This window comes from Pollicipes pollicipes, unplaced genomic scaffold (genome assembly GCF_011947565.3).
Source record: "Pollicipes pollicipes isolate AB1234 unplaced genomic scaffold, Ppol_2.1 Scaffold_4740;HRSCAF=5597_pilon_pilon_pilon, whole genome shotgun sequence".
NCBI lineage: Eukaryota > Metazoa > Arthropoda > Thecostraca > Pollicipedomorpha > Pollicipedidae > Pollicipes > Pollicipes pollicipes.
Genome location: NW_023596545.1, coordinates 22,311,898 through 22,339,388, shown reverse-complemented (window position 1 = coordinate 22,339,388; position 27,491 = coordinate 22,311,898). Strand labels below are relative to the sequence as shown.

Sequence of the window (27,491 nt, the reverse complement as noted above, 5' to 3'; positions counted from 1 at the left end):
CGCATTTGTTGTTGACACGGTACGTTATCGTTATGCTACCGCAACAGGGCGCGCTAATGTGTATTTATTGGTGATGTATGAGCTCGAATATATGCGGTGCGCGTGTGCAATCTTTCCCACCGAGAAGAAACGTTAGTTGAACGTTAACGTCGACAAAAAAGCATACCGGAAAGACAAGCTGAAAATGAATGCGATGTATTTCTCACTCGCCGCGAGACAAATTCCACGGTTCGGTGGCAGTCCAGTCGAGGCTTCCAGCGACGTCCGAACCACAAGCGCCTCCCCTCCACTGTCACGGTGGAGCGGAGACGCTCTATCCCCTCGGCAGCCCGGAGCCAGCTGCCATCGGCCGATGCGGCCCGGTCGCGGCGCCACGGAGCCGGCTGCCGCGCCGAGGCCGTTCCGGGCGACAACCGACGCACTTGGCCGACGCCCGGCGGAGAGTGAGAGCCCGGCCGGCGGTGAACTGGCGCCGTCTGACGGGGCGGGTGAGCTGAGGCCCGCTGGGAGAGAGGCAGAAAGGCCGGGCGGCGGCGGCGGCGGCGCTCACAGCCCGATGGTGTAGGAGCGGCCGTTGGGGTTGTGGATCGGCAGCGTTCGCGGCGAGCCGACCGCCCACTCGTACCAGACGTTCCTGCTGTTGGAGAGCCGCCAGAAGCTGACCTCCACCCGCTCGCCCCGCTTCACCTCCATCGGCTCCTGCAGCGCACGGAGGACGTGAGGTCACATCAAGTCACGTCACGTCAGCAGACTCGTGCCAGGTCCGGAAAAGGGCCATAAGGGAGACATGCGGCACAAAACCTGGAGCACACCAAGCGAATAAAATATAGCAGCAAAGAACAAAAAGGTCATGGGATGAATCTTGCGACGCACAAGAGGGGGGGAGGTTGCGAGCGGTCAAAAAATGAGGGGGGGGGGGCGCGGTCAGGTGAAGTGTGCGAGCGGTCCGAAAATGAGGGGGGGGGGCGGTCAGGTGAAATGTGCGAGCGGTCAGGTGAAATGTGCGAGCGGTCAGAAAGTGAGATCACGGCGAGACTCTCCTGTTTCTCTCAGAAACAGAAGAGTCTCACGTATGTTAGCCTATATACGGCCTCTATGCGTGTATAGAGGTTGTATCCCTAAACTGAGATCCCGGCGGTCATAAAATGAGATCTCGAGAGAGACGGCGAGAGCCCACGGGAAGTCGGAAACACGGCCAGGCAGATACGTGGCTGTCGTGCAACACATGGAGGAAGGCGTCCAACGGTCATAAAACGACTCAGAGAGGACATGGTCACGGAGCGCAGAAACCTGCTCCGGCACACGCGGATAAGGCCGCGGCTGAACGGCGCCCCACAAAAGGGAGCGCGCGGGTGAGCCGGATGGGACGGCGCCTCATCTGGGCTCGAAGGCGACATCGGCGACGGATGAGGCACGATCTTGCCGACCCCAGACCCGAGGAGGAGCTGATCTCACCGCAAATGCCCGCCAGGGGTAATGGTGAAAGAGAACAACAGACAACGAAACCGTGCCGTTGTTGGTAGTGGGAATATACTGTGCATGCTATATGATTAAAACGACGAACAGTTTGATTTAAACCAACAAGACGAGAAATGCTTAACTTCGGCGACAGGACGCCACTTCAAGGAGTAAACGAAAGCTCTGCACAATGCCAGGCCGGCCAACTGCAAATCCCGCTCATCTGCTGCAGTTCATCACACGGATCCCCCCCCCCCCGCCCCCACACACACATTTCCGCATTTTCCGATAAAAAGGGGGAACTTCGCTAGAGGGCCGCTCTGTGACCTGCACGGCACCTCCACCATCCTTCAGCGCCACCGGCACAGTGTCCGCAGCACAATCGCCCTATATTTGCATATTTGGCAAAGCCATTTGATGGCGAGAAATGGTCCCAAAAACAAGCTCTACCTGTTCCAACAAAATGCGTTTCTTATAAATTAAATGTAAGCACATGCTAATGGTCTGGGCTGAATTGGCCGAACAAAGGGTAGTTAGGGGCAAGATGTTTCCAGACGCGCAGTGTTTGCTTGCATTCTCCGTAATGTGAGACACAACGCGCGGGAGACAAACCCCGAAGTCGTCAAACTTGATCGTCTTCTCATGACTGCCCGCCAGCTTAGCCATAGCTGAATGCAGTTTCAGCGTGCGACAGCGGCGGAGACTTAATTTGCTTGACTTGAGACTTGATAATTCTGCGTGGCTTGTATTTTACCCATTGTACCGTAACATTCTGCAGGTTTCAGATCCTGCCTGAATCTTAAGACTATATCTGTTCAGACACCCAGAAGTCCATCCACCCGTAACATTCTGCCGGCTCTAGATCCTGATAGAATTATTGTGGCTATATCTGTTCAGACGCTCAGAAGTCCATCCACATTTCTGAACTGGACACTCACTCATGACTGATTTCGCGGAGATGAAGACCTTCTTGACCACGTCGGAGAGCGAGTACTGAGAAATGATTGTTTCGCCACTGCTATGCGTGTTGGCTAACGACGGCTCATCCCTTATCCGGCCTTAAGAGACCATACAACATTTCAATTAGATCACCTTAGACTCATTCGTCATGAAATAAATCCCTAACTAAAAAAGGGACAGGGGTGGTCCATACCCAGCATCGCAGCCAGCACCCGGCCAGGGCCAGTTCCAGCCCCGGACCGAAAGCATGAGCGGAGCGCCAGTTTCGCCGGCGGCCACTTCCGTTTGCGCCGCCCGGCCGGCCCGGCCGCGCCGTCGCCGCCGCGCCGGTTCCACCGGTTTGGAAACCGGTGGCGTCTCTCCATTACGTCCGGCTCAGCTTCTCCGCCCCGGCCGACGGGCGGTGATGTTCCACCCGGCATACGACCTCCGTCACGTGGTGGGCGTACGGCACGCGCGTGTCCGCGAATGCGGACGCGCTGCCAAGCATTTCCTGGCAAGTGTTACACATCGCCCGGGGAGGGACGGGAAACAAGCGGAAAGGGATCGAAAAACGCGCAGCTTTAAAGAACGGGCCGCTTTAATCATGAATAGACAGTACAGTACGCAAAGTTCAAGCAATACATGCTTACGAATGATACGTTCGGAGCCACAACACACACGCAGGCGAAACCCAGCGGGCCTCGCTGCCACTGGCCCGGAGGGCCGACACCATCTAGCGGTTCCATCATCAGAGATCATTGGGCGTCCCGCATATCAAAACCATGGAACTGCAGTCTTCATTCGATTGAGCTCACGCTTTGCCGCCTTATATGCACAATAAGACCGGTGCTAAACGAGTTAGTCAGGACAATAACTGGTACGCGATTTGGGTTGCGATCTAACCTAGTTGTACTCCAGTGGAGCTGGTAAATTTCTGCGCAAAGCCGGTTGGTGTTGCTTTTCCCGGTTGATCCAACGACAGACCACCTTGTTCGGCGGCCCAGCTCTGGACAGGTTTTAAGTGTTACGGGTAAGGCCGACCAGGGGGTGGGCTACGGCAGAATGGCAGAATATCATTAACGGTGAGTGTGGAGGATGTCCAAGGATGTCCTTCTCAGCGAGATGACAAACCAACAGCCAAAACGGTCAAAGTTCTGAAGGCCCCAGGATGATGATGATGATGATGATGATGATTTGGGCTTTGGGGCGCACCGACTACGTTGGTCATATGGCGCCCAAAGGCCGTAGGAGTTCAGTACATGAGATATATGACAAGAGCTCACGCTTGCTGTCACATACTTCTAAAGACTGCACCGCAGATGCAGCCTAGATGGTGAAAAAGTATCAAGAGCAGTCAGCGAAGTGCGCTCTCTGAAAAAAAGCGCTGTGATAGATAATGTCTGGACTAGCCCATCACAAAATGTACCAAAAGCGTTGAAAATACCTGGTCCGAAGAAGGTCTGCACTTTCCGCACATCTCAGTCCACGTCGGTTCGTTCTCTTTAAACTGTTCCACTCGTACCGTCTCCTTAATTAACTTCTCTGCTTGCTTCCATGGCATTACCCAGTTTTTGCCGTTGGACCAAACTGCTGATGTTATGGTAAACAATGCATAATAAATACCATAATTCACTGCGACTGGCATCCACGTAAAATGCTTGCGTTTTCAACCAAATTAGTCAGAGTAATAACATTGGTGTCCCGCCAAGCCCCGGGTCTGAAACACGTACCGTAATGCACTGCCGCGCTACCGCCATGAATGTATGCTAGCCTACTGCTTCGATCTGCAGCGTCTTAAACAGGCCGCGTACTTTCACTGAACTTTAACAAGGAGCACGGTAGAAAGGTCTGTTACTCTAGTCGCCGGTGAAACGTCTTTTGGACGGTGATGCTATCAAATTGTTGGTTTATCCCTTTCAGAGCATCACTTATGCAGCACACAGCCCGGCATGTGTCACCCGAACAGCTTGTTTGCCCATCTTCACAATTAAATTGCACCCACTGAATTAAACATGTTTATATACCCCAACATCCCAAAGGTCTCAGATATCTAAATAACCTTCTGTGCTGAGGTTCACAACGATCATCCTTAGCACAGATATTATATTATTACATTCGTGGGTATGTTATATATCATAATTATACATAACACCCACGAACGCGCACACGAACGGACATTTCCGTCTCGGACCAGCAAGCGCACAGAGAGAAAGCAAAAATCGCTGAAAATTCCACAGCTAAAGCAAATTCGGTTTCATTAAAGTTTCTTCCCATTTCCTTTCCACTCTACTTAAATTCACAAAGTGACCGTTGCCGAAATGGTAAAGCATGCATAGCCAACCAGCTTTGTAGTCTAAAATGGCCAGGCCAGGCTCAGCCAGTGTCAAAATATGCAACGGGACAGTTCAATGCACCCAAAGGATGCCAGACTCCGTTGGCTTGCTTCAGAATCACGTACACAATTATTTCGTTATGATTTGCATGATGATAATGTTCATATATATAACACCCAGATTGCCAGTAGATGCACTATGCATCCTGCTGGTTACAAATCAGGGTAATTGCTTCAAAACATACACATGTTCAATAGATCAACAGATAAGGGCCTGGTGGCTCTGCCATCAGGGACGAGCAATACACGCGCCCTTTCAGCATCACTCCCGCATCCAAGGGCTCGTTTGGCCGGAAGCACGCTGCAGCCGTCAGTCGTGGGTCGGTCCCGTGACCACCCTGGCTGGGGGCACTCACGCCACCCTGTCTTGGGGCACGCGGTCAGCCAGCACTGCGGCAATAAAACGCTTCGAACATCGCGCATTCATGCCGCATATACCATTGCCAGTCACGTTATATAACAAATGTCAAAAACTGCGTCTTACCGGCCTATCTTCAAATATCAGCAGCTCATGAAGCTGGCAAGAATGTTTCCAAGATGTTCCAAAATGCTTTGACCATGAAATGTCCGTGATATGAGTGATTGCTAGGCCGACAGATTTAGTATCATTCAGAAGGTGAAATGCGTTTTCCACTGACTTCACGAACGGGCAAGAAATAACATGCAAGCTGAAAAGCCACATAAATACAACATATATTCAATAATACCTTGGTCTGCTATGCATATACAGCTCAACTGATGGTGCATTCAACAGCCTTCCGCAATATTCAGCTTAAAGTACAAAAAAAAATAGCACTAGCATAATGCAACAAGTGCAAAGCATCTTGAAAGGGGCTGATCACATACCATGACGAACGCAATGGCGAGTGTTCCAGCAAAGCAACAAACAGCCCTACCCACATTAAGCAATTTCACTTCTTTCTGACGTACCCAGGAGACTGATGCAAGTAGTATATATGGATCGCCAACAGAAATTATCTTGAGCAAAATTCTCCGTTTTTTCAAAAGAAATCGCCCGCTGTGGCTCCTTCCCTCCACGTTTTAACGCATCATTTCATACGCTAAAATGGAGCTCCGCACATCCGACCAGCCCCACACATCCGACCAGCTCCACAAATCCGACCAGCCCCACACATCCGACCAGCCCCACACATCCAACCAGCTCCACACATCCGACCAGTCCCACACATCCGACCAGCCCCACACATCCGACCAGCCCCACACATCCAACCAGCTCCACACATCCGACCAGCCCCACACATCCGACCAGCTCCACACATCCGACCAGTCCCACGCATCCGACCAGCCCCACACATCCGACCAGCTCCACACATCCGACCAGTCCCACACATCGTGTTAGGACCAGTATGAGCGCCTCAGGCATTCCGACCAGTCCCACACATCCGACCAGCTCCACACATCCGACCAGCCCCACACATCCGACCAGCTCCACATATCCGACCAGTCCCACACATCCGGCCAGCCCCACACATCCGATCAGTCCCACACATCCGACCAGTCCCACACATCCGACCAGCCCCACACATCCGACCAGTCTTACACATCCGACAAGCCCCACACATCCGACCAGCCCCACGCATCCAACCAGTCCCACACATCCGACCAGCTCCACACATCCGACCAGCCCCACACATCCGACCAGCCCCACACATCCGACCAGCTCCACACATCCGACCAGTCCCACGCAGCCAAATAGTCCCACACATCGTGTTAGGACCAGTATGACAGGTGTGATTAAGACAATTCCGGTGGAGGGTGGTTGGAGGGAACGCTACGTTCTTGAGTGGCCAAGCCATTATACCATGTAGTACGGTAGGTTTTATCAAATGGTCACAACGAGAAACGCACTGCAACAGTTCTATAGCCACACCATTCTCCAGCACTCCGCCAGATCGCCCGCGCGGTTTGCTTCTCCCAAAATCCATAATCGCCGCTTTTACAGTTTTGACGTAAAATGAGAAGCTCGGCAGGCCATTTTCCGTCGAATGCTAATAAAATAAGAGAAGCATTCCTTAAAAGGGCGGGAAGCATTCCTTAAAATGGCATCACCATTCCTACCACCTGTGCTTTCAGGGAACATTTTCAAATGCCTATGACCGCCTCAATACTTGGTGTCTCACAATACATGTTGTGCAGAGTTTGACGACGCGGGGCTCAAACTGATCCAATGAGTTTAATTGCCTTATACAGGTTTTGAGAACGAAGGTCAACTGCACACTGACGAGCAAAAAACCGGATAACGTCAAATGTGGGCAAAGACATGTTTCATAATGTGGTTTGATCTGCCTAAAAAGCTCGCTAGATGAAACGCGCTATTTATTATTTCATTGAGAACAGGAGGATATGATGATGATTACAATTATAATGGTGATTATTATTTAGGAATAAGGGCGCGCCGGCCCCCTTGATCATATGACACCCAAATGACCACGGTAGTCATATGCCATATGAGAAGGTCAGTCGGGTCTGCCACTGACTTCTCAGTGCCGGATAGAGATATCCATGCGGGTTATCCTTTCATTCTGAGATTTGACAGATTAGAGACTCAGAGAGTTGGTGATGTTATTTTTACGCAGTTTAGCCAGATTCATCGCACGCAGTTTTGGTCGACATATGGTGAAAAAGGCATTTATAAAAATTGTATTCGATCTGATGTGTTACGCCCTTGATGAAAGCGTGTACTTCAGCGGAGACGAGCTGGAGTACATCACACGGGTGTGGGTTCTATAAATATGGTCAACTGTACAACGGTTTCCACTGTGAAGGGTGTTCAAATCACTGTTTCATACTGGCGAAACCAGGCCGGTGATGTCCTCAATAACCTGACCGCCAGCCCTGTCGGTGATGTCATCAATAACCTGACCGTCAGCCCTGCCGGTGATGTCATCAATAACCTGACCGTCAGCACTCATCATGTGCCCAACTAGTACGCCGCACGATGTCTTTCATTGTTTGAATCGGTTCAGTCAATCGGTTGCTTCTGGAGGCATCCAGAGACGTTGGCTGGCCAGGACGTGCGCCATTCCCTGCGATTTTCTTTCAAAAGAGCGCATCCCCCTTTGTTAACGAATGGAAGGCGGCAAGTACAAATAGCACTGCCGTAGTGTACATAAGGTGCCGGTAATGTAGTGGTTAACGCGTCTGCGTTAACCACTGCGCGTCTGGGAAACCAGAGGTGCGGGGTTCGATTCCCCGCGGCGCCCGCCCTTCCTGCCAGGGTGGGAGGCAGGCGACGCCATATAGCCTCAGCAGCTGAGCGCGTCGTAAAGCCCCAATGACATGGCATGACACAAATAGCACTGCCGGGCTTCGCGGACTGCGTTAGCAGTGACGAAGGCCTCAGGCCAGTGAAAAATCACACCACCAGCAACAGACGCCATACATAGCCCCACGTAAGCATGCCTTCGGCACTCACCCGGATGGGGAAGAAGATGGGGAACCAGCTGAACATGCCGGGGGAGTGGGTCTGTGGATGGATGCTGATCATGACGTCCTTGTACAGCACCGACTCAAAGTACCCGCCAAACCCGTGCACCGTGCAGTCTTGCTCGGCTTCGAACTCCAGTGACTTGAAGCGGTTGTTGTTCGCCACCTCGTCTGCGGGAAGGAAGCGTCGTGTCCACGATCACGCCAATAAATTTGGTGCGTCAAGGTTAGATGGTCTCTCCACTTATCGTAAAATAAGAATCACAGAGTTTCTTTAAGTTATGTTTTGGACCTATCAGGACAAAGTCAGTTTTGCCCTTGGTCACTTTCAGTGAGTTTGCGCTGAATCAGGCCTGAAGTTTGCAAATTTATATTGCCAGACGATGTTTCAGCGCGTCAAAACTCTGCTTGCTGGGAGGAGCATAGTTCGGGAGCTGAGCGTCATCTGCATATGAGATGAGGCGTCCATGTGACAGGTGACTGGGCAAGGCGCTTGTGAATAGGGTTTATAACAGCGGACTGACTATGGATCCTTGGGACACTCCGTGGTTTACCGGTAGGGCCGTCAGCCCTCCACACACCACCTGTCTGCATTCAAATAACTGTTGAAGCAATCTGGGTCCACGCCGTAACACTGAAATTTGGTAATAAGCAAACCATGATTAACGCTGTCAAAAGCTTTGATAGATTGAGATAGGTCGACAGCAATTAGCGACGACACCCCTCCTCCGCTGTCGCCGCTCCTCACCAGCTCTCCGGCGGCGTCGAGCAGAGCGCCTTCAGTGTAGTGACCTTGCCGGTGGCCATATGGTACAGGGCCGAGAATACCATGCTGTGGAGACGCGTGCTCAACTGGCTGCAAACGACTTTTTCAAGAATTTTGGATGACGCACTTAGGAGAGATATGGACCTGTTGACTTGTACAATTGTGTCACCTGATTTCAGGCCCCCACGCACGCAATTTTCCAGCTGTCGTGTGTCACTGGGGCTTTACGACACGCTCAATTGCTGAGGCTGTATGGCGTCGCCTGCCTCTCACCCTGACGGAAAGGACGGACACAGCGAGAAACCGAACTCCGTGTCTCTGGTTTCCCAGACGTGAAGTGATCAACACAGACGTGTTTACCATTGCTTTAAAGACATCCTTATTTTCTACTCATCGGGAAATAACCGAGTTGTGAGGGAGCAGCTGGTGGTTCGCAAGAGGTGCCGACCGATCACAGGGAGGCAGCAGCGCACTGCTGTCAGCGGTGCGCCGTCCACACCCGCTGCTCTCGAGCTCCTCATCCACCGGATCGGCGAAGGTGGTTCAGGGAGAGCAGCGGACTTGAAAGTGAAGAGGGTCGTGCAGACGAAGGCCGTCTGGGTGACTGTCCGGTGCTCCCTCTCAGTGTGAGGACAATCAGGGACCCAACCGTCGTGAAATGACAGTTGAACTCGCCAGCTACGTCAGGGGATCCTTGCGACGGATCATCCCGGTTGGCTGACGTCATGGCGAGCCACTTCAAAGTGGGCCAAAAACTGCACCGACCACCAGAGGTGACCGAGACCAACACTCCGAGACCAACCGCGCATCAGCCACAGCGGCGCAGCCCGCGCTCCTGAGGCGGCGCGCGCTCACCTGTGCTGGGGTGGTGGAACTTGAACAGCTCCTGCGGCGGCGCACGCTCACCTGTGCTGGGGTGGTGGAACTTGAACAGCTCCTGCGGCGGCGCGCGCTCACCTGTGCTGGGGTGGTGGAACTTGAACAGCTCCTGCGGCGGCGCGCGCTCACCTGTGCTCGGGTGGTGGAACTTGAACAGCTCCTGCGGCGGCGCGCGCTCACCTGTGCTCGGGTGGTGGAACTTGAACAGCTCCTGCGGCGGCGCACACTCACCTGTGCTGGGGTGGTGGAACTTGAACAGCTCCTGAGGCGGCGCGCGCTCACCTGTGCTGGGGTGGTGGAACTTGAACAGCTCCTGCGGCGGCGCGCGCTCACCTGTGCTGGGGTGGTGGAACTTGAACAGCTCCTGCGGCGGCGCACGCTCACCTGTGCTGGGGTGGTGGAACTTGAACAGCTCCTGCGGCGGCGCGCGCTCACCTGTGCTGGGGTGGTGGAACTTGAACAGCTCCTGCGGCGGCGCACGCTCACCTGTGCTGGGGTGGTGGAACTTGAACAGCTCCTGAGGCGGCGCGCGCTCACCTGTGCTCGGGTGGTGGAACTTGAACAGCTCCTGCGGCGGCCCGATGCGCAGCACGTTCTGCAGGTAGACGACGTACGGCATCTCGAACGGCGTGACGGCCGGCTTGTCCTTCTCGCGGCAGCCGCGCACGTCGTTGTACAGCTTGGGCGACTGCACCGGGTGCAGGAAGGACGTGTAGCTCTGGGGTATGCTGATGCCGTCCTCTGCAGCGGGCGGGAGGCGGGTGATACTGGTGGCGAAGCGCGGTTCTCACAGGCCGTCATGAGAGCGCCTTTATGCGGGGATGCTATCCTACTCACTTCATATGACATTAATGCATCCTTGTTGCATTTAAGGTGATCAAATTCTGGTGTTTTAGCACGCTGGTGGTTGTCAATATGCCGACTTCAGGTTGCTGTGAAACACACAAGAAAAAAAGCTCACATAGGATGAAAGAAGCTGTTGTACAACAGCTATCGAAAGTGACACAGTGATCCACCTGGTTTTTGTCGTTGTCATTGTCATTGGGGATCCACGACACATTTAGCTGCTGAGGCAATATGGCGCCGCCTGTCTCTCACCCTAGCAGAAAGGGCAGGTACCGCCGGGAATAGAATACCGTACCTCTGGGTCCCCAGGAGCGCAGCGTTACCGCTACACCAATGTCCCATCCCCCATCCTACACCGATCCAAGTCATTATACTAGCAGAAAATGCACAAGAAAATCAACTAAGTATTCAAATAAAACCCAATTTCCGACTGCTCTTACACGTTTACGGCTTCCAGGCCACCAATCCCTCATACCATTCGATGCCGCTCGTAGCCTATTTGTGGAGAAACGACCACTGCGCTAGTCAGCACGCACGGTCACACACTGTGTCACCACCACCCCGTCAACACGACGCCAGTGCGGCCGGCCTGCCCGCCGAAGGCCGGCCGGGACACTGACCTTTCAGGTACTTTTGAGCGCCGTCAAGGCACTCCGGCGAGAGCTCGTTGTCCCCGAACGAGCCGAGCAGCTCCGAGACCAGAATGTCCGCCTTCTCCGGCGCCTTCCATTCCCGCATGTCCGAGGACACCACCACCACGCTGTCGCCCCACTCCTCCTCCACAGCCGTCCGGAGCCTAGTGACGAACACAAACGTCAGGCAACGCCACCTCGCTGTGCTGCCTCTTCGCCCCCTCTCGTTCACGCCTCTGCGATGCAAAATCCCACAACGGATCCCAACACCCCAGCCCCAACAACACGGCCCCACCACGACCCCTCCCCCCCCCCCCCCCCCCACACACCACGACGATAATAAGAGCGGTCTAACCGTCCGCTGACACGCCACAACACCCGCCCAAAACACCACATCCGCGACGAGGACAAGCTGGTGCACCCCTCGACGGCCGTTCGAGTACACCCAAAGCCGACACCGAGCCTTGCGGCCCTATCGCAGACAGCAGCTCCAGGCCTCACGTGACGACGGCGTTGGGGTTCTTCTCGACGGCGTAGACCCGGAGTGTGCGCGATGCCTGCCGGGCGGCCAGGAAGGCGGCCCGCACCAGAGGCCCTCGGCCGGCGCCCACCACCATCACCACTCTGCGACGGAGACGGGGCACGGCACTGTGACGCCTAGGGCGGGCGATTCCTGCTCTGTTCGCCACTTAGCAGCGCTGACAGAGGTGGGCGAACTGTGGCGGCTAGTGTGTTTGTCATAGCGCCGGAGTGGTCGCTCCCGCTGAGGGCATCATCGAGGCAACAGCAGACAGCGTGCCGCGTGGGGCGCAACAAGCACTCACAAAACAGAGGGGAGGACTCTCCGCCCGCAGCACGCTCCCCACCACCCCCCCCCCCCCCCCCCCCCCCCCCCCCCACTCCTCCGCTCTCGAGGCGGGCGCGCATGACTTATTCGGAGCTCGGTTCGGGGACGACGGACCCCGCCCGGCCCTCCGGGTCGGTGCGCCGCACTCACATGGTGTCCTGGTCCTTCCTCTCCTCCGGCACCCGGTCCAGGAAAGCCTGGTGCATGGCACGCTGCGGTGGAGCATAGACCAACGTCAGGGAGCAGAGGGCAGCGATGGGGACGCAGGGCACGGTCTGCGGCGCGACGCTCAGCGGCAGCGCAGCACGGAGCACACCACTCCCAGAGTGACCCCGCAGGGTGGGGAGAGGACAGCTTATCATGGTTTACATTCCAAGCTTTGAAATGCCTCTACAATTCAGATCTTTCTTGACGGGATAGTTTTAGCTAGCGCAAGAGCAGCAGTGTCTTAGCTGTTTGCCATTTGGAGATAAGAAATGCCTCTCGTAGCCGTCCTCCAGTCGTTACATATGCCGAAGAGCCATGATATACGGCCAGTAAGCACGTCGTTGACCAATCACCGTGATATACGGCCAGTAAGCACGTCAGTTGAACAATTACCACGCTATACCGCCCATAAGCGCATCGGTTGACCAGTCTGTTATGCGCGACGCAGAGGCGGCGACAGCGCGCACGTCCCCTGCACAAACCCCCTCGCACAGCGCCGTCTTCGCTCTCGACAGCGGCGGCGCTCGTACCTGGTACTCGGTGTACTTGACAGGACACTTCTCGAATATCTCGTACGTCTGCGACTCGAGGTTGTCCATGAGCGGCTGCAGCGGACACTGCAGGTAGTCCTCGTACCCGATGGCGAAGTCCGACAGCGGGTTGTTGGACTCCTCCAGAAACACCTGGGGGCGGTGCCGACTCGGCTTCCAGCAGCAGTCTCCCAGCGAAGGCGAGCACGCCGCGGAAACGTCGTGCGCCGTGCGTGCGTGCGTAAACATGAGCACGACTTATGGGGAGGCGCAGAAACAGTGAGAGAGAGCCTCGTAAGAAAACACATGATTGTCGTGTGGTCACAACACGCGACGGTCAGCGTCAAACATGTCCTGTCTGTTTGTGGGCGAAATTGTGCAGTTTCGGTTTAATCGTAATGATTTTCGAGCGAATCACAGCAAATCTTGCTCCGAATTTGCAAACGTGCGGCAGCACGTGGTTGCAAACAGCTGTTTTCTCCACATGCTGTGGGGGAATGTTACGACCTCACCCGGGTAGAGGCTACGTTGCAGCATGGTCTGTCACGAAGCCCTCCCATAGATATTGCGTGTGAGGCGGCCTCGCTAAGGCTGTGTCGAGACCAGCAAGGGGTGGAGCTTATAACCAACCAAGTGGTAGCCTCTACGCAAGTTGTGCCGAAAGAACGTCTGGGCAGTAAAATCATTTTTGTCTCGTTTTAAGTGCGGTGCTTTGACGAATCTGGGGACGATTCGTTGCGATCCGCTTTTTAAATTCAGCACAATCGAGTCAGAGTTCCGATGGAGTCCCATCCCCACCCCGTACACACTCTCACACGCCCTCACACACTCTCACACGCCCTCACACACCCACACACAAACACAAAGTGTAGTAAAAGAAGAGTGACGACAACAACCATTACCAACGGCTTCAGTAACATGCAGTTAAAGTGATAGTGAAAGACAAAAGACAAGTGCTTAGTAAAAAATTAGCTTTGCTATTTTCTCAATGAGTCTACGCAGCAGGAAAGCGCATACAAGCTGGTGCCTTGCTCCACGAGCCGAGCCTATCCGTCGTGCTCATGGCCGAGTGGTCAGGGTCTGGACCTCCAATATTGCGTGCGCCCGGGCTCTGATTCCGGTTGCGCCACGCCCCCTCCCCCTCCCCCCGTGCGATAACAGTCAACGCAGTCACCGCCGCTCCACGGAAGGGATGTGACTCTGTGGGTTGCGTTCCCTTTGTTTAAAATCAGGCGCACCAGGTGCAAAAGACACGCTTACATTATGAGCCCCTCCCCCCCCCCCCCCCCCCATCACCACACCCATGCACACTCCGGGAGGCAGTGAGGGAGGGTGCCCGCGTGCAGTGCTGACCGCGTCTGGAGTCCAGGGGTCGACGACCCGTCTGTCGGACGCGCTGACCTGGTACAGGTGGTTCAGATACTGCCAGTAGTGCTTGACGTGCTGGTGCCGGTTGGCACCCGTCACCACGAACTGGCAATTGAGCCGCATCATGCACTTCATCAGCTCCTGGTGAGCGCGCGTCAGCACCGGGAAGCCTTTCTGCCGGGGCGCGGGCCGCGCGGCGCCGGTCAGGTACTGGCCCCGGCCGTCCGGTGGGACACGTGGACGGCGCACTGTCGTCATCGGGTCAAGTGATAGCCGTCTCTCGTCTCTGCAACCGGCTCTGGGCACCGGGCTTTTGAAACAGATGACGAATATCACGTCCAGACATGTACATCGCTATACGAGATCATTTGGACCCAGTGACATCTAACGTAATCCCCAGCCAACTGGTGCACCCTTATGGTGTTCCAACATGGTGACCCTTCTGTGTAATCTGAATACATTACCCTTATGGGATACTGTCTTATGAAATATCACGTGAAATTATGGAACAATGCTTGTGGAATATTACATTCATTACATTGAACATAATATTATATGGGATATGACTTATGGAATATCACCTTGCCCTTATGGGATATCGTATTCAGAGCCGACCATCCGGGCGGCAAACTGGTCACGAGACTACCGAGTGAAGCGCGCCGACACTAGCACGTCCACCCGCTGCCAGTCCCGGCTGCGCTCGTCACCTTGTTGGTGATGAAGACGTCGGCGGGCAGCATGACGCACTTGATGGGCTCACCCATCCACCGGTCGAGGCAGCGGGACTCCGGCAGGTCGGCGCCCACCTGCCGGCACAAACGGCACCGAGTTCGGCCGGGCGCCGCAACCGACGAGCGCGCACGCTCTTCAGAACACTTTTGGATGTCTTTCTTGAGGGGCGAGGGGGAGGGCATAACGGGGGTGCACTGGGAGTCGTTTAGGACCCGCCGAATTTTGGCAAAAACTGCAATAAATATACATTTCTGTGGTGAGAATAATTAAATATGACCATCACCCACTTACGCAAGTCTACAATGAGGGACGGGGAGAGGGAGGGTCCAATACAGGAGGGGCGTCGCGCCATGGCCCCACCGTACAAGGCGAAAAAATTTACATGCTCACTACCAGCTTTGATTTCGGTACACCTGGTACCGACCTTGAAACTTGCCGGACTACCTCACCCCCCCCCCCCCCCCCTCTTCCGAGACCGGCGGCTGGCTGCGTCGCCGCCACCTGAGCCGCTCGCGGCAGGAGCCGGCGGCGCGCTGACCTGGAGACAGACGCCGAGGCGCGCCTCGGTGCCGGTGGCGTTCCGCAGCCGGTCCCACCAGAGCCAGGTGTCGTCGCGCTCCGGCTCGTCGGCTTCCCCCTCTGGCATGTCGCTGCGGTACTGGCGCTGCACCGCGGCCGGCGAGCGCAGCGGCACCTGCACCCAGATCTGGCCGGCAGCCGGCGGCGTCAGCGCGGCGGTACAGTCAGTCAGCCCAGCGGTACAGTCAGTCAGCACAGAAGCACAGTCAGTCAGCGCAGTGATACAGACAGCCAGCGCAGCGACAACTGCACTCAGCTCTGGCCGTCAGACGGCGGCGTCAGCGCCAGGAGCCGACGGCCGCAGCGTGCCAGACGGCCTGGCACGGCCAAGCCAGTAATCACGGCTGATAACACTACAGCGATAGGACATGGGCGACATTAGACAGATGGGCAGCGTACACGCAGTGTGCACCTCTCACCCCGCGCAGACACGCGCTAGGCTTCACAACTGTCTGGGCGTGCGGCCAGCGACGGCAGTTGCCAACATCGACCAGCGTCTGGCGCGAGCAGCCGCTGTCACCGGCTGCCGGTGGTGGGCCGCACCTGGTAGGAGCAGCTGTTGACCACCCTGCTGTAGAGGTGGCGCGCCAGGTTCATGTTCCTGGCACGGTGCAGGCGCAGGGTGACGGCCGGCAGGGTCAAGTGCGCGGCGAACGACAGCTCCTCGGCCAGCGCCGCCTCCGACTGCTGGCGCACGGTGTCCGACGCCGAGTCCAGGTCCAGGTGCGCCGACAGCTTGCCCACTACCAGCGTGTTCCAGTCTGGCGGCACGGAAGGCGCAGGGTCGGCGTTGCCGCTGGACTCCGTCCGCCGGGGGCCTCTCGAGCCCTCAAGTCGGCGGACGTCACATGTGGATGGTTTCGTTCTCCTCCCGTCAGGCACGTCATCATGATGTCACCACACGCCATGACGCAACAGATAAACAACGTCATAGATCTGGTCATCCGTTCCACAGATCGTAGGTCACAAGTCATCCGTTCCTCCGCCAATGTCTCGACCTGTGTATCTTATCGCTGGGACAACGCGTTCTGAATGTCGACGCCCTTTAGACGACCATGGATTAACGAGGTGTCCCATAGCCATCCTACAAACCAATACAGCCATACGCAGGCCGACGCAGGCGTGTAGTACCAGAGACCAACATGGTACACACCACACCAGTGAGTCACGTCAAATTATCACACGTCATCACGTCATATCCTAGTTGGCATTCAGTCTAATGCCGTGCCTTCTGCTCACAAGTCCTCGCCAGCTCACCACCGAGCGCCAGTTTGTACCGGGCGGCCACGCAACGTGGCGCTCGTGCGGACCGCTCGCTCCTTCCCGGCTCACCTGCGTTGCTGAGCACCATGTCGGAGCGCGTGAATGGCGTGTTCCGCTCCTTCAGACTGCCACCTATGAACTCGCGCCGGTAGCGCGGGTGGACGATGGGCATGAACACAAACTGGTACCTGCAACGCGGGGGCGTTCTATCAGGCCGCGCATGATCGAGGGGGGAGGGGGTAGCGCCGCTCAGACTGCACGGTTAGCTGATATGACCAAAGGGGCTGTAGTGTAACAGAATGATCGAAACGAGGCATCACGGAATATGATATACTTGTTCGATATATCGTCCTCGCCTGGTGCGCTAGTGGCGACCGCATATCCCAGGCGAGGACAGTAACATGAGCGAGAAGAGAAATACGCACTAACGCCCCAAATGACAGTGACAACCCGAGCAATTCTGTCATCCACGTGAAACGCCATAAGCCGGACAACACCCAGCGCTCACATCAGTGTTAACACCAACACTAACACCTAACATCAGCAGTGACCCAGCAGCAGGCCCGCTGACAGGCTTACCCGGCCTCGGTAGCCTCGGAGATGCTGTTTGGCACATCTGGCACAGCAGTCAGATCCAGGCCACATGACACGCGATCCCGCCGGGGCGCCATCCTGCTGACCTCTTCTGAAGCTGTAGAGAGAATGCAGTGCTTGTGTTAAGCCAGCTGGCCTGGCCACCCATGTGGACTGTGTGTGAGCTACATGTTAGTACATGTCTGATCCTGAGTCTAAGGTGTACCTGGTGCCTATGCCAAATGCACAGCATTCTTTCATCTTACATTTGCACCTGTGAGTGTACAGAGCATGTGGTTGGGTTAAACTACATGTCTTCATTGATTAGGCAGTCAGTTTTCTTATTTTAATAAACACACAGACTCTTTGTAAAACTCAGGGCAGTGCTGACAAGTAACTCCTAAATAATCATGAATCTAAAACATGAATGCCAACACATAATTTTACTTTTAAGCCATTCAAGGTTTAAAAACCCTGACAGCCAAAGCAAACAGGGGACCTTTTCATCTACTTCTGATTAACATATCATTAATATACACCCAAAATACTGAGACATAATTTTACTCACATTCAAGGTTCAAAACCCCCAACAGTGACAACAAACACTGGGTATCTTCATCTACCACTGATTAACATAGTAACTGCTCGGCAATGCCCCAGGAATCTATTTCGCAGCACAAGTGACCCCACACAACTTAGCCTAGACTTTCCAAACCAAGCATCACGCCTCAAGCATACAGGCTTACAACTGTTCAATCTTCATCCCACACTTAAAACATATTTTAGAAAAGCAGCTTGCAGGATTAAATACAATTAAAACTGCTAATTGGGTGCATAGTTCAAACTTCTCTACACCAGAAAATAGCATATGTGAACATAGCAATGGGAATTGTTGCAAGCAAATCTTAGGTCCTCTGGTGCTAATTATAACCTGAAAGAGTAAAGCTGGTTTGGGATGGGCTCAGTTACATTACTTGGTCAATCATCTGAGGTCATGTGAGATTTAGTCCAGTTAGGTTGTCTACCGTCTCTGTTGGGGCTTATATCGCCACATAGGCTTACATCTTACATCTAAATTGATATCTGTTTAAAAATTTATACACACATATTACCAGTGGTGTCACGTCGTCAGCGCATGTCCTCAAACTGTCTACACATTTGCTGAAACACACACCTTGAAATTCAAATAATGGATGGCTGAAACTGAGTAGAAAGTCAGGATTTACAGTAAAACTGAACTCCCAGGAATGGCCTGACCTGAAAGGAGATGCTGAATAGGAAGACATACAATACACACTCTCCTTGTAAAACTGGAGGGGAGCAAATATAATTTTTGGAAAATGGGAGACATGTCATCCGATGGCTACATCCAAATATCAAACCATATATATCTCCATTCTCCCAGTTAAAAATAAGAAAATCACTACCATCTTACTCCGATTTCAGTACACAGAGAGTCAGTGCTTCAAGGTATTATGATGACGAGGGGCCAATTTCGGACAATTTAAATCCAGAAACATTTCACATGCAAACATAATTTGAAAACTCACCAGGACTTAGTTAGCCGGCTTTTTTTACTTGGGTACCTGTATTGCCGACGGTGGGGAGAGAGCTACGCTGGCTGCAGGGTTCCTGTACTGCCATGATGGAGAAATGCTGTTAGGTATCAGCCGACGTAGTGACGTCACTGAAAATGGGTTTGCATCGATCGGGATTCTTTTGGGCCGACTGAAGGCTACAAGGCATTTGCTAGCGATATGATGTCACTGGTATTCGACTGGATATGTGACGTCACTTGTTGTGAGGCTTTAGGGCTCTTTGGTTGCAATGAATGCCGTAAAGCATCACCTGACGATATGTCGTCGCTGGTATTCAATGAAACATCAGGCGCAACGGGCCTTATTCCATCTTTACCTTTCGTACCTGTCTGCTGCAAGCATTTGCGTGCCGAATAAAAGCTTGACCGAATCACCTGAATGTGTGACGTCACCAATCATCACTTGATACGAGTGCACTTAGGCCCCACGGCCGCGGTGTATCATGTTCCGTGAAATATCACTGGGTATCGTGACGTCAGTGATATTCGACTAAATATTGGTCGCAACACGTCAAGGTCCATTTTAGCTTCGTACCTGTCTACTGCAAGCATTGGCGTGATGAATAAAAGCTACCAAATCACGTGAGTGTGTGACGTCACTGGTCATGCATTTTATGGATCTTTGGGGCCAACTGAGGGCCGTAAAGCATAACCTAATGATGTGACGTCCTACTGGCATTCAACTGTGTGTGATGTCACTTGTGATCAAATTTTACGGCCTCTTTTGGGCCGACGAAAGGTCATACGACATTAACTGAAGATGTGCCGTCACTGGTATCCGAATACAATTCAGGCGGCAATGGCCATGCTCCATCTTTACCTTTGGTACCTGTCCATTGCAAGTATTTGAATGCTGAAGGAAGGGTCTGCCGAATTACCTGAATGTGTAACGTCACTAACCATTAATTTTATAGACTGTTTTGAACCCACTGTAGCCATACCACATCAGCTGACCATATGACGTCACCGGTTTTCGTCTAGGTGTCATGCGCAACAGGCCATGCTCTATCTTTGCCTTTCGTACCTGTTTACTACAAGCATTCGCGTGTTATATCAAGGTGATGCTGAACCATCTGAGTGCGTGACGTCACTGGTCATGAGTTTATACAGGTTCGCTTGGGCAGCCCAATGCAACAAAGCATCATATCCTGTAAAGCATCGCGGGATGATATGACGTCACTGGTATTCGACTCAACATCAGGCGCAACAGGCCATGTTCCATCTTTACCTTTCGTACCTGTCTACTGCAGCATTCGCGTGTTACATCACGTCATTGGTTAAGAGTTCTTACGGGCTCTTTTCAACCCCCTATATGGTATAATGCTTCAGTTGACGATATGATGTCACTGGTGTTCGACTTAACATCAGGCACAACATGTCATGTTCCATCTTTGCCTTTCGCACCTGTTAAAGTAGTGGCGAGCCTAATGATGGCTCTGCCGAATCACCTGAGTGCGTCATCATGAGTTTTTACAGGCTATTGTTGGCCGAGTGAAAGCCATTAGGCATCATCTAACGATATGTCGTCACTGGTAATCCACTAAGTGTGTGACGCCATTGGTCATGAGTTTTCCCGCGCCTTTTTGGGCCGACTTAAGGCCATTAGGCCATCAGGTAACGATATGACGTCACTGGTATTCAATTAAGCATCAGATACAATATGTCATGTTTCATCTTTACCTTCCGCACCTATCTACTGCAAGTATTCGCGCGCCACATAAAGGCTCTGCCCAATCACCTGAGCGTGTGGTGTGACTGGTTATGAGTTTACGCGGGTTACTCGGGCTGACTGAAGGACATCAAGCATCATCTGGCGATGTGACGTCACTGGTATTCAACTTAACACCAGGCGCGACAGGCCATGTTCGTCTTTACCTTTCGTACCTGTCTATTGTAAGCATTGACATGCTTAAGGAAGCTCTGTGAAATCTCCTGAGTGTGTATGTCACTGGTCATGAGTTCTTTACGGGCTGCTTTCTTTGTACCTATAGGGTACAAGACATCAGTTGACGATATGACATCACTGGTATTTGACTTAATCTCAGGCGCAACAGGCCATGTTCCATCTTTGCCTTTCGCACCTGTAATACTGCAAGTATTCGCGCGCTACATAAAGGCTCTGCCGAATCACCTGAGCATGTGGTGTAACTGGTCATGAGTTTACGCGGGCTTACTCGGGATGACTGAAGGACATCAAGCACCACCTGACCATATGACGTCACTGATATTCGGGCTGTGGCCCAGACTTATGGCCGCTAGGCGGCGCCCTTGATTATTATTTAGCCATCAGGGCATTCCGACCGTAGCTGCTCAGGGGCGCATCCTGTGATGTCGGGCGGAATAGCTTTGCATATACGTCGGTTTGTGGGCTGGGAAAAACCTCTGTTTTGTGTTTACGGTTGGTTCAAAATTTTAGTCGTTGAAACAGCCCGTTGCGTTTGAAGTTGTTACTTAATGGTGCGCACAATAAAATTAGTGTGCTTAACTATGGTGCATCTCCCACCTCTGCTGCGGAACTCCGTAGCCGTAGGTGGGCCAAGTGACCTCCTACCAACTGATGATCAGTGACGTCACATACTCAGGGATTCGGCGGAGCCTTCATATAGCACGCGAATTTTGCAGCAGCCAGGTACGAAAGGCAAATATGGAGCATGACCTGTTGCGCCTGATGTTTAGTCGAGCACCAGTAACGTCATGTCATCAGCTGATGCATTATAACCTAAAATGGGTTCAAAGGAGCCCGTAAAAAAACTCGTGACCAGTGACGTCACACACTCAGGAGATTCGACGGAGCCTTCATTCAGCACGTCAGTGCCTTTAATAAACAAGTACAAAAGGTAAAGAAAGTACGTGGCATGTTGGACCTGATGTTAAGTCGAATAAGCGTGACGACATATCATCCTGTGATGCTTCACGGAGGTGTTGCTTTGTGACCTTGGGCGGCCCACAGTGAATCCGTATGAACTCATGACCAGCGACGTCACCCACTCAGATGATTCGTCTGGAGTTTAGTTGATTACCAGTGACGTCATATCGTCAGCTGATGCTTGATGTCCGTCAGTCAGCCCGAGTAAAACCTGCACAAACTCATGGCCAGTTACACCACACGCTCAGGCGAATCGACAGAGCCTTTTTTGTAGCGCACGAATACTTGCAGTAGGCAGGTGCGAAAGATAAAGATGAAACATGGCTTATTGCAAACTGGTGTTAATTCGAATACAAGTGACGCCATAACGTTATCATGCCTAATGACCAGAACTCGGCCAAAAAAGGCCCCGTAAAAGCTCATGACCGTGACGTCACACACTCAGTGGATTACAGTGACGTCATTTCGTTAGCTGATTGCCTTAGGCTTTCGCTCAGGCCAAAAATAGTTGGTAAAAAATTCATGACCAGTGACGGTCGAACACTCAGGTGACTCGCAGCAGAGCCATCATTTAACGCACCAATTACTTTACAGGTACAAAGGCAAAGATGGAACATGACCTGTTACGACGCCTTGTTAAGTCGAACACCATTGCATCATGTCGTCAACTGATGCATGGTTTCCCCTAGAGAGGGTTTCCAAGGAGCCAGAAAAAAACTCATGACCAGTAACGTTACCACCCAGGAGACTCGACAGAGCCTTCATTCAGCACGGAATACTTGTAATAGGGCGGGTACGAAAGTTAAAGATTAGAACATGGCCTGTCGCGCCTGATGTTAAGTCGACACCAGTGACGTCATATCATCAGCTGATGCATTATAATACCGTTTGGTGGGGTACAAAAGGTCCCGTAAAAAGCTCTTGACCAGTGACGTTACTTACTCAGGAGACTCGACAGAGCCTTCATTCAGCACGCCCATACTTCAAGAGACAGGTACGAAAGGTAAAGATAGAACATGGCCTGTCGCGCCTGGCGTTTAGTCGAATACCAGTGATGTCATATCGTCAGCTGATGCTTGATGTCCTTCATTCAGCCAGAGTAAACCTGCGGTTAACTCATAACTAGTTACACCACACGCTCAGGTAATTCGGCAGAGCCCCTGTGTCGCGCGAATACTTGCAGTAGATAGGTGCGAAAGGTACAGACGAAACATGGTTAGATGGAGCATCGCCTGTTGCGCATGATGTCTAGTCGAAACCCAGTGACATCATATCGTCAGCTGATGCCTTATGGCCTATAGTAGGCTCAAAAGAGTGTGCAAATTAATGGCCAGTGACGTACACACTCATGTAATTTGGCAGAGCCTTCCACGGCAATGCTTGCAATGGACAGGTACCAAAGATAAAGGTGGAACATGGTCCGTCGCGCCCGAAGTTCATTCGAATACCAGTGACGTCACATCTTCAGTCATTGCCGTATGACCTTTCGTCGGCCCAAAAGAGGCCGTAAAACCTCATGACCAGCGACAACGCACAGTCGAGTGCCAGCGACGTCACATCGTTAGCTGATGCTTTATGGTCTTTAGTTGGCCGCACAAAAAATCCGCCAATACTTGCAGCAGACATGTACGAAAGGTATAAATGGAGCATGACCTGTTGCCTGATGTTCAGCCAAAATACCAGTGACGTCATATCGCCAGCTGATGCCTAACGGCATTTCGTCGGTCCTATAGGGCCCGTTGGAAACCCACGGCCATTGACGTCTTACAGTCGTATAGCAGTGACGTCGCTAGCTGACACCTTGTGGTCTTCAGTTGGCCGAAAAGCACCGTTGGAACTCATGGCCAGTGATGTCACACACCTCAGGTGGTTCGGCAGCTTTCATCCAGCACGCCAATGCTTGCAGCAGACAAGTACAAAGGTAAAAATGAAGCACGGCCTGTTGCACCCAGTATTTATTCGAATACCAGTGACGTCACGCTATCCGGTGATACTTCGCGGACCACGACACACCGTGGTCGTGGGGCCTAAGTGCACTCGTATGAAGTGATGATTAGGGACGTCACACATTGGGGTAATTCGGTCAAACCCCTATGCGGCACGCAAATGCTTGCAGCAGACAGGTATGAAAAGTAAGATGGAACGAGGCCGGCCGCGCCTGATGTTCAATCGAATACCAGTGACGACACATGGCCAGCTGATGCATTACGGCATTCAGTTGACCCAAAAGAGCCTTACACACTCACGACCAGTGACGTCACATACCCAGCCGAATACCAGTGACATCATATCACAAGCAAAAGCCTTATGGCCTTCAGTCGGCCCGAAAGAACCCCGACCCCGATCGATGCAAAACCATTTTCAGTGACGTCACAATGTTAGCTGATGCCTCACAGCTTTTGCCCCGCACGACAATACTCGAAACCCTGCAGCTAGCGTAGCTCTTCCCTCCGTCGGCCATACAGGTACCCAAGTAAAAAATTACCAGTTAGCCTGAGTTTGGCATATACGAGCGCGAGGTTCAGCAAAACGAAATCATGTGGGCGTCTGGCGCAGTCAATGAATTTTGGTATACTGGAAAGCAGGTACTTGCTATCGACAACTATGTTTCCAACAAGATTGACTGATATACATTTACCTGATCCTGAACTCTTCACTGCAGCTCGCGCTTGCCCCCAAACCCTCAATGATTCCTCACACACACAAACGTCACCTGCACCAATCCGGCACCACCTACCCAACCCCCTCGCAGGACAAGGCCCGCGGCTGCCTCGCGTAGTAGCAGGGCGATATTACAGCACGAGGTGCAGCAGCGCGCTGGCCACATGAGGCGCAGCAGCATCGCGCAACATATGTCAATGAAGCGTCAATAACATTGGAGCTGCGGCTGTAGTAAGAGTTAGGCTAGCATAATCTGGAAATGGTAAATGATAAGGTTTGAGTGAGGTACCAAAAACTTAAAGTCCTGTTTCTAGTGTCATTAAATACTTCAGCACATGGAAGAGCTCCGTGACTGATCATGAGCAACTGATAATTTTTTTCACCTCTGAGTCTGTTAGACGGTAGTGGGAGGCAGGGGCGCAGCTAGCACTGGAAAGGGGCGGGAAGCACAGGGTCGACAAAGGGCCCCGACGGGCCTTTCGAGCCTCTCGGGAGCGGAGGTCAAGGTCCCCATCAAGGGTCATGATGGGCTCTTCGGGAATCTCACGACCTAAGTGGGAGGGGGGGGGGGCACGTGCCCCTGTGCCTTTCCCTGCCTGCGCCGCTGGAGGGAAGTAGACAGGGGCATTGTACCTTGATAATTATAAAATTGATTGGGGTCTGAGCCGACAAGGTTGACCTTTGTGTCCCACAATTGTGTGCATGTTTTATTCCGTTCATTGCACACCTGGATGCATTGCTTGGCACATACGTGCCTTGCATGATGTCATTATAATAAAATATGGTATTGGCCGGCACTGACCTTTTATTACGTCTGATGACTTAAACAATGATCCACGGAATGTGCTCATTCGGCTTGCAATGACGCGCTCTTGACGCTCGACGCGCTCTTGAATGACGCTCCCTGGTATCTCGTCGTTTTCTATGCGATGCTCACAAAATGTGGGATCCTATTCAGCCGGCCAGGCAAAATATTTTGAAGATTGGGCTGGGTTGACCAGAATGCCCTCTAACCTTCGATATTTGACTATTTTTACATCTGGTGACCTTGACTTGGGCCTTCCGTCACACATCGTCTTGTTTTATTGAAATTACTCCTAAGACAGGTAAACGAGCGGGCCTCCAGAGTGTCTATCTCTTTCCTGCAACGCTCTCGAGCCTCGTGTGCGTTACATTCGCGGCTGCAGGATTCCGTCCCCGGGCGTTAGGCTGGAACGCCGGGCACACTCGGGTTACTCGGGCTAGGCTGGAACGCCGGGCACACTCGGGTTACTCGGGCTAGGCTGGAACGCCGGGCACACTCGGGTTACTCGGGCTAGACTGGAACGCCGGGCACACTCGGGTTACTCGGGCTAGGCTGGAACGCCGGGCACACTCGGGTTTACTCGGGCTAGGCTGGAACGCCGGGCACACTCGGGTTACTCGGGCTAGGCTGGAACGCCGGGCACACTCGGGTTACTCGGGCTAGACTGGAACGCCGGGCACACTCGGGTTACTCGGGCTAGGCTGGAACGCCGGGCACACTCGGGTTACTCGGGCTAGGCTGGAACGCCGGGCACACTCGGGTTACTTGGGCTAGGCTGGAACGCCGGGCACATTCGGGTTACTCGGGCTAGGCTGGAACGCCGGGCACACTCGGGTTACTCGGGCCAGGCTGGAACGCCGGGCACACTCGGGATGCGTCATCTGCATGTCATGCAAGTGAACATGGGTTCTGGTTTCAGAGTTATACGCGCCAACATATCTGAATTTTAATGTCAGATAATTAAGGGTAAAGATGCTTGTATCTCACCATCCAGGTAATGTGGTATCGTTGACTATTTCCTGGAATTTCTTTTACGCCACAATTCCCTTCTTCTTGTTATGGTGCAGATTCTCATCTATCATTTACAATGAAGAAACTTTTTAGAGCAGGCCTGTCGCTAGTCAGCCAACCGATTCTGATGACGTGGTCCGCATGCCGGACCGCTCCACCCTCCCTTGGTGCACGCTCGAATGGCATGCTTGAATCAGAGGAGCGACCGTAAGGGATCCAAGATGCGCACAGGTCTTTGTTCAAGCATTTTTTATTTGCCATATTTTAGATGCACCATGGTTATCCACACACGTTTTGTGACTGATTTACTGCAGTCTCCTGTCTTTCTGACGTGCGGCTGGTTGCGGGATGAAAATAAGGACACCTTTGAAAATCTCGTCGCCACTGGCGCTCGAAACAGACCATATGAATGCGTTTTGTTTAATATTGTCATTCACAGCGGAGTTGCTTCTAGGGAACGTACCCACCAGCGCTGGCCGAATTGGTTGGAACAACCTTAGCCCTCTGTCCCTGAGTTGTTGAGCAAGGCCTTCTGTAACATTGTGTTAGATGCGTCGTAGCATATTCTTAATCTTTCGAATCCTGAAAATTCCTGCCAAACAGTAATGTTTTCCTCAAAATATGTCATCCCGTGAAAATGGGGCGCGTAAACTATTTGAGCATTACATCACCTGGCATGACCTAGAACCATGACTTTACCTGCAATGAGGCTTTGACGTTCTGAAAACATGCCAAAATGACTAAGAAAAGAGCTACGAAAATGCGGCCGCCTACGTTTGTTCATTTTCCAGGAACACTATAGCACTTTAGGAGTATGATGAATGTCCATCTCCTCAGTCCAGTAACGGTTAAAAAGCCGCACCCATTTATATTACATGGCAGTAACAACGTAACTTGAGTAGGCTTTATCATAATGACAGTGAGCCGCAAATACCCAGGACATACATTGCGTGTTCGGATGGGCTGTTTGGCTGTATGCGCTGTGTTGAGAAGAAGCTTCTCAATCGCGACAAGGCATTCGAACCCGTGGTGCGGCACAAGGCGCAGGAAACACTTACATAGCGAGGATTATTTGCGAGGACGCCCCTTA

At 52.8% G+C, this 27,491-nt stretch overlaps 1 protein-coding gene across 3 annotated transcripts; it reads right to left on the bottom strand.

Annotated features, from left to right (window-relative positions):
* Nucleotides 1–179: 179 nt before the first annotated feature.
* On the bottom strand, nt 180–24,765 carry csul (protein arginine N-methyltransferase 5). 3 transcript variants are annotated; one of them, XM_037221621.1, is made up of 14 exons: nt 24,662–24,765; nt 17,468–17,579; nt 16,958–17,076; nt 16,169–16,386; nt 15,585–15,752; nt 15,022–15,120; nt 14,300–14,488; nt 12,947–13,099; nt 12,360–12,421; nt 11,864–11,986; nt 11,351–11,526; nt 10,422–10,625; nt 8,229–8,410; nt 180–699 (listed from the first exon to the last, which is right to left on the bottom strand). In XM_037221621.1, the coding sequence occupies exons 2-14, from the start codon at nt 17,557–17,559 to the stop codon at nt 547–549; spliced, it is 1,938 nt and encodes a 645-aa protein (XP_037077516.1). In that variant the 5' UTR covers nt 17,560–17,579; nt 24,662–24,765; the 3' UTR covers nt 180–546. The 3 variants fall into 3 exon arrangements, with proteins under 3 accessions (XP_037077516.1, XP_037077515.1, XP_037077517.1); XM_037221620.1 differs by having other exon boundaries at nt 24,563–24,744; XM_037221622.1 differs by having other exon boundaries at nt 14,348–14,488; nt 24,563–24,741.
* Nucleotides 24,766–27,491: the final 2,726 nt, after the last annotated feature.